Source organism: Gavialis gangeticus, unplaced genomic scaffold (genome assembly GCF_001723915.1).
Source record: "Gavialis gangeticus isolate Ggan-Ray unplaced genomic scaffold, GavGan_comp1, whole genome shotgun sequence".
NCBI lineage: Eukaryota > Metazoa > Chordata > Crocodylia > Gavialidae > Gavialis > Gavialis gangeticus.
Genome location: NW_017729022.1, coordinates 128702179 through 128708791, shown reverse-complemented (window position 1 = coordinate 128708791; position 6613 = coordinate 128702179). Strand labels below are relative to the sequence as shown.

The following is a 6613-nucleotide window of genomic DNA, read 5'->3' as shown; positions in this document are numbered from 1 at the left end:
TTCCCCCTCCCTCAGGAATGCAGCCAGCTCCAGTTCCCTAAAGAGACAGGCTGAGGGTGTGGTCCCCTGTGTGCTGGGCCCATCCTAATTGAATGGTCACAGCACAGAGATTTAAATCACAGTGTCATAGGGCAGAGATTTTTGGGGAGGAACCAAGGTGGCTTTCTGCCACAAGGCCCACCTTCTTGTGCACAGCCTGTGCAGATTTATGCCGAGACCAGACTTTTTAAATGTTGGTGATTGCAGGTGAGGGCTTTAGCTTTGTTGCTTAGCATCTAAAGTGACCTGATTTTTCAAAAGCAACTACCAGTGTGCCAAAACTGAAGGGAAGGTAATAAACCTGATAGAATCTAGTGAACATGACTTGTATTCCTTCATCCTGAACACTAATTGTTAGCCAGTGTTAGAAAGCTCCTGGGAGCCTCCTTAGAGCTGTGCCAGTGGGAGTGTCTCAGAGCTGACGTTGCCCAGATCTTTCTATCTAGTTCCTACTGGGATGTGTGTTTCTTTCTCTTCACCAGGTGGTGAAACGCCTTCCTAAAACCCGCTCAGGGAAAATCATGAGAAGGTTGCTGAAGAAAATCATTGCTGATGAAGGCAGCAACCTGGGAGACATCACCACACTGGAAGATCCAAGTGTCATCACAGAAATATTGGATGCCTATCAAAAATACAAAAGTGAACAGCGGACTTCATAATATGGAGTTCTGGAGTCTCTTTCCAATGGAAATTCAAAGGAACATCAAGAATCGGCCATACAACATGGTTCTTTTGTGGCTTGTCACCAAACTGCTCTTATTCAAAGGAGAACAAGATGCTGCTGCTTCTCACAATGTGTGGTGTGACCTATCATAGACACAGCTGCCCTCTCTGTTTTTCTTGGAAACTATGGAATGCCAAGAGTGAAACGTAACCTGTTAGGAGTGTCCAGGATACCTGCCTTAATCAATTTGCCATAAGAAAGTGTCTTTGCACTATTTTAGGGAGGATATGGAGCAGCATTTTGGGATTTCCACTAGCTACATTAAAACAACCCATTGGTAATGTAGCCTTGACTCTTGAGCTGGGGTTAACTTTTTGAACCTTGAACCAATACTGCTTCCCAGACACAGTAGCAGAGAAACACTTGTTCAGTTTTTCATGTTGACTTGGGCCTCCAAGTTCAAGTAGTTGTATTTAATAGCAACAGTTGTGCCTTTTCAGCAATGCTGTATACTATAGTACATATTCCATGTACATCATCTGTGAAATGGGAAGAAACAGGTTAATGGATTAGACAGGCTGATTGTTATTACAAATTTCCTTTGACACCCTATTATGCTTTTAGGCATGGCTACACGTGATTCAAAACAGCCAGTTTGGGAGCCAGGGATTCCCATGCTTTTCTTCAAGGTGGTGTTGCCTCTATCCCTGTGTCATCACTGATAAACCTGAACCCTTCCAGATACTGTGGATAGTAACACTCACTACTAGCTTACCCTGAACCCTATGGCACTTCACATATCAGCGATGTGGCTCTGGCAGAGGTAGGAATTGAAACTTGATATCGTGGGTGTTAGCCCCAAGCCATCTTTCCCCCATCACCCCAGACCTCCTCAGTGAGCTGCTCACTTAGGTAGATTGCATCCCAAGGCAGGAATTCAGTCCTGCGTGGTTAGATGTGACCTTTAGAAATTCAGAGACACCAGGCTGGATTTTTTGAGAGACAGTAGGTTTGTTTACACGTTCATTAATGTGCTATAATTATGGTGTATTAGGTTTAGTACCTGTAATAACAGGTACTAACTTAATGTGCCATGATTGGTGCTATTGTGCATTAGCACAGATAAATACTTTTTCTGTAACACTTAATGCCCGTTGGACTAATCTACTGTTCATTAGTGCATTAGCATGGTTTTTGCCAGCTGCACTAATGTACAGTAGAATTAGTCTAATGGGCATTAAACGTCTTGTGTAGACGAACCCACTGAGGATCTGCCTGGCAGCTGTCCACCCTTGGAAAACAGGACAGGCAGGCTGCAGCTGGTAGGTGTGCCAGTGGAACAAATTCCCTGTGACCTTGGGCTAGCCTCCTCAGTACTGAGAATCCTCATCCCCAGAAGGAGAATCCTGCTTCACCAGTACAGCAGGACCTAATTCTGAAAGTACTTGAGAGGGCTCAAATACAACAGTCAGGGGACCAGGGTATCATTCTGTTCCTGTACCACTGTTGGTTTCTAGTGCTATGGAAATGCTAGCTTGCCTTTCTGTTCTACTCCCATGGGAAGGGTTAACTGCAGAGCTGAAGGTAGAGCTCTGACATGGGTTCCATAGACTGCAAGAGGAAGGCACATACTGTTAAACAACTTGAGGAGTGTAGTCTTGGTATAACAGGAACCAAAAGCCAAGGGAATGGGGACAAGCTGCAAGAAAATACTGTCTTTTATAGCCATGCAAATACTTCTGAGTTGGTATAGCTGTTTCATTTGCATAGTGCCTTACATTAGGCATTCAGGAGGGCTCACCTGTAACTGCAATGGTTGATAGAAAAACAAACAAACGACATTTCCCTCATTCCTTCTGCCTGTGAAGGGGTTAAAATACACTCTGTGGGTCTTATCATCTTCATTTTTTTTTTAAGGGAGCTTTGCTGGTCCAAGGACTTGATATGGGTATAAGCCTGCTTAGTGCTTCATGAACAGCATCTACATCAAATATTTAAGTCAGTGGTTCTCAACCTCCTTAGGCTCAAAGCACCCTTCAGAAAATACCAGCTCTTAGTTTTCACTCTATTTTTTGACTACAGATAAATGCTAGAGCACTTATTCTGTTGCAAAGAACTCAGAAAGCCCACAGCAGGGTGGAATGGTTTTGACATTATGGATTCCTATTTGATATCTTTGGGTTTACCTTGCGAATCATGTTCGCACACCTAACAGTGCTCACGTTGCATGTCCTATTATGCCATCCTTGAAAGGATCTCAAGGCAGCCCAGGGTTCTGCAGCACCTGGTTGAGAATCATTAGTTTAAGTGATGCCATTGTTGCTGTGGGCCATTTGGAGCTGTTGAGCTGCGTTTTGGAACTCTAGCACAGACCTCACTTAGGCTAAACCAGGACTGACTTTACAAAGGGCAACATGATTAGTCAGTGCTCAGTCCCTGAAACCAACCACAGCCTGAGTTGCAGACCAAATGGCACATTTTGTCTGCAGCCCTATGGAGAGGATAGCTGTGAGCTGCTAGGCCGCAAGGGGTTACGATGCCAGGTCACTGATCATGGAAGCAAAGCTCCAGCAGTTTATGGTGGAAGCTGCCTTCTCAGACCACAGTCTGCCTGTTTCACATAACTCATGGTTTGTAGATGAAAGTGAACTTTGTACCTTTGCATATCAGAAAAGCAGACAAATTGATTGTTACTAGTGGCTACAATTCTAATGCAGTACAATTAGTAAGATCACTCCTGTCTGGAGCAGTTCTTCAGAGTATTCCCACTCTGAAGCAGGACAAGCTGAGTATGACATGCCTTTCATCCCTGATAGATTCCCCCCACATCCCTGGGGATCCCCAGAGACAAGAGGCCAGAGGTGCAGAGGTGCTCCCCTTTAACAGTTTGAAATCAGAAGGCTAGGACTGCTTCCAGAAATGCCCTTCCCATATTGTGTAAATATACAACAGGCAAAATATTATTTTGGTTCTGATCTCCTAGCAGATACATTGCCAGCATAAACTGCAGCCCCAAAGTAAGGCAGAGTTTTACACTTAATATACATGAAATACTATGCAACTCCCCATAACCTTGGTGCCACAGGGATACTGGTTTTCCCTGATTTAAAAAAAATCCCCAATTTTCATATTAAAAAAGTAACTGAAATCCACATTTGTCTATGACTAAAATGAAACACTTCCTCTATATATAGTGGTATATTAACAGTATTTCATTTTAATCACGGAAAAATGTGGATTTGGGGTTATGTTTTTTAATCTGAAAATTGGGTTTTTTTTTTAAATCTGAGAAAACCAGGATCCCTTCTAATTAAAATACGCTCTAACTTGCAACACTGGCAGGGATGAAGCATAATAACCCTGATCTTTCAGCATGCTCTAGTCTTGGTTCTGAAACCTGTTCTGTATAGGCCACTGGTCACACGCACACAACCCCACTGAGGTCAGTGGGGTTTCAGGATGGTTTGTCCACCTGGCTCAGGTTCCAGGCTTAGGGCCCTCAAGTGTACTTATTTCCTTCCCTAGAATATTAGATTATATGAAGCTTCCAAAGTCCTTAGGCCTTTCTGTGCTTGGGATTGATCCCAAAGGGGAATCGTTGGGGACAAGCAATACTTTGGAAAATGGGAGAACAGCATAGATTTTACCATAAAATCAAAGCAAAGGTACCAGGATCTTTTACATGCCGTATGGTCCAAAATAAGCTCATGGACTCTTTTTTTTTTGCAAATCAAATTTGTTGCAGATAATGTATCATCAAAAAATAAGATTCCAAGTCACTTGAACGCTTTGCTTTTTTTTTTAATTGAAGGGCCAACAGGAAATGAGAAAAGAAAATTAAGGCTTTGCATTGTTTATGAATTCCTTAGAGCATGGTAGTAACAAAATGTTTCCTGTTAAGCCTTGTGTTTATGTCCAGCTTGCACCTGTTTAATTTCTCCACTCTTTCTGCCAATGACTTTTAGCCATGCTGCCTTTTTCCTACTGTAGGCGTAAATGTTTATAATGTACCAATGACAGAGATCATGATACTGTTACATTTACTGGAGAAAAATCTTTGTTCTTTTTACAGATGAGAGATAAATACAGAACAGATTAACAAAAAACCATAGGATTTCTGGTCCTAATGCTCAGTTTTGCCTTGATTGATTATTTAGGTCTGGTTGTACATTACATGCTTTTCAAAATAAAAGGGCATTTATGCACATGGTCCAGGAAGCAGGGGAGGGGGGCTTTAATTAGAGTGGCTCCAAAAGCTGCCCTGATTAAAACTTCAGGAGCATCACGTGTATCAGCATTCCTGCACTGGAAAATGGTGGTGGGGGTGATTTAACTCTAAAGCTCATTGAACAAGCTTTAGTTAAAGCACCCCCACTGCCATTTTTTCAGCGTGGGGATGCTGATGCACATGATGCTAGAGCCTGCTAGGGTGCAGTAATTACAACACTCCAGCAGCCTTGATTAATTGAGTCTATACACACTGCACGTGTATAGGCGCCCAAAGGTATGAGATCAAAATGAATTAAACCTCAATCCAAGCAACAAATCTGCTGCTAAAATCACATTTCCACCACAAAACTTTCACTGCAAAACAGAGCTAGAAAAGGGGAGGAGTTCTTGTTCTGACTTTATTGTTTTTTCAGTAGAAATAAGTCCAAAGTGAATTAATTTGAAGCTAGTTTGAACCCTAGTTCTGAGATTTTCTTTCACTTGCCTCTACCCTCCACCATCCAAGGTGGAGGAAATTTGGGGATTTTTCATTGTTAATGAATTTGGACAAGCCTGTACAACTGACTTGATTCATTATAAGGAGCCCTTGGAGTTTTACAGACTGCAAAGTCTGATGCACAAATGACATAAAAGAAAAAGGACTTTTTGGAAAAGGGCAGAGTTTCTGAGACAAGTGAACTTGTAGCTGTTAGAAGCCACCTTGAGCAGATGAAAGTAAGATACTATTTGACCAAGGGCATGTAAAGTTTGCAAATGCCAGCAGTACAACACATCTCTACGGAGACATAGGAGGGCAGCTGCGTAATGCTTGGGGCAGTGCCAGCTGCTGTGGTGCTGATTATAGTAGTGCAATCAGCTGCCACTATAACTGTGGCTATTTTTCTGGCCTCACACAGGTCCTGGTGCCTGATGCTGCTACCCTGATCACTCCTCTCTCCTTATACTACTGCAGGTCTCCAGAGATATGTTGTCTCCAGTGAGGATGTCATTAACCCACTGAATACCACTATTCAAGTATAGCACTATTGAGCTAACACAGCTAAGTATATATTGTGTATGTTTATTAACTGGTTCCCCAAGGTACTTAGTTTTATTCCAGCAGCTTAGCTATCCTACAGTCTTATTTAGATACATGTCCAATTGCATTCACAGCTCCTGCAAGATGCAAAAGCATCACCTGGGAATGGTGAGCTGCATTATGGGGTTAAAATAGAATTTTATTTTTTCCTCCCTACTGTTTTCTGAAGCTGCTGTGGTGATTCATTTTCTGGCAATGATCTTTTGTATCATGGAAGACTGGCTGTGCCTTCAGCCTGAATATCAGCTCCACTTGGGATTGTGACAGGACCCAATTATGGCTGCAGTAACTAGTCACACACCTGCTTTCAGAAATAGGTTTAAACTGACAAGCAATCTGATTACTTTCTAACTCTTACTCTGACAGTGGTTCAGCACTGGAACAGATTCCTGAGGGATGGTGGAGTCTCAATCATTGGAAGCTTTTAAGGACAGGTGGGACAAAGTGGTCTGGGATAGTGTAGACCAGTGGTGCTCAGCCTATTCAGCTATGAGCTGGATGGAAGGTGTGGAGCTGGTCTGCAGGCTGGATCCCACAAGCACAAGTGGTGCATGGGGTCAGCCTGTGGGTGTTGACCCAGCATGTCTGGATCAGGCCTGTGC

At 42.9% G+C, this 6613-nt stretch overlaps 1 protein-coding gene across 1 annotated transcript in view; it reads left to right on the top strand.

Annotated features, from left to right (window-relative positions):
• Nucleotides 1-2525, top strand: part of ACSS1 (acyl-CoA synthetase short-chain family member 1) — a 46737-nt gene extending 44212 nt beyond the window's left edge. The window contains exon 12 of the mRNA XM_019516162.1: nt 522-2525. Coding sequence (XP_019371707.1) covers nt 522-698 — 177 coding nt within the window. The 3' untranslated portion in view covers nt 699-2525. The remainder of the gene's footprint in view (nt 1-521) is intronic.
• Nucleotides 2526-6613: the final 4088 nt, after the last annotated feature.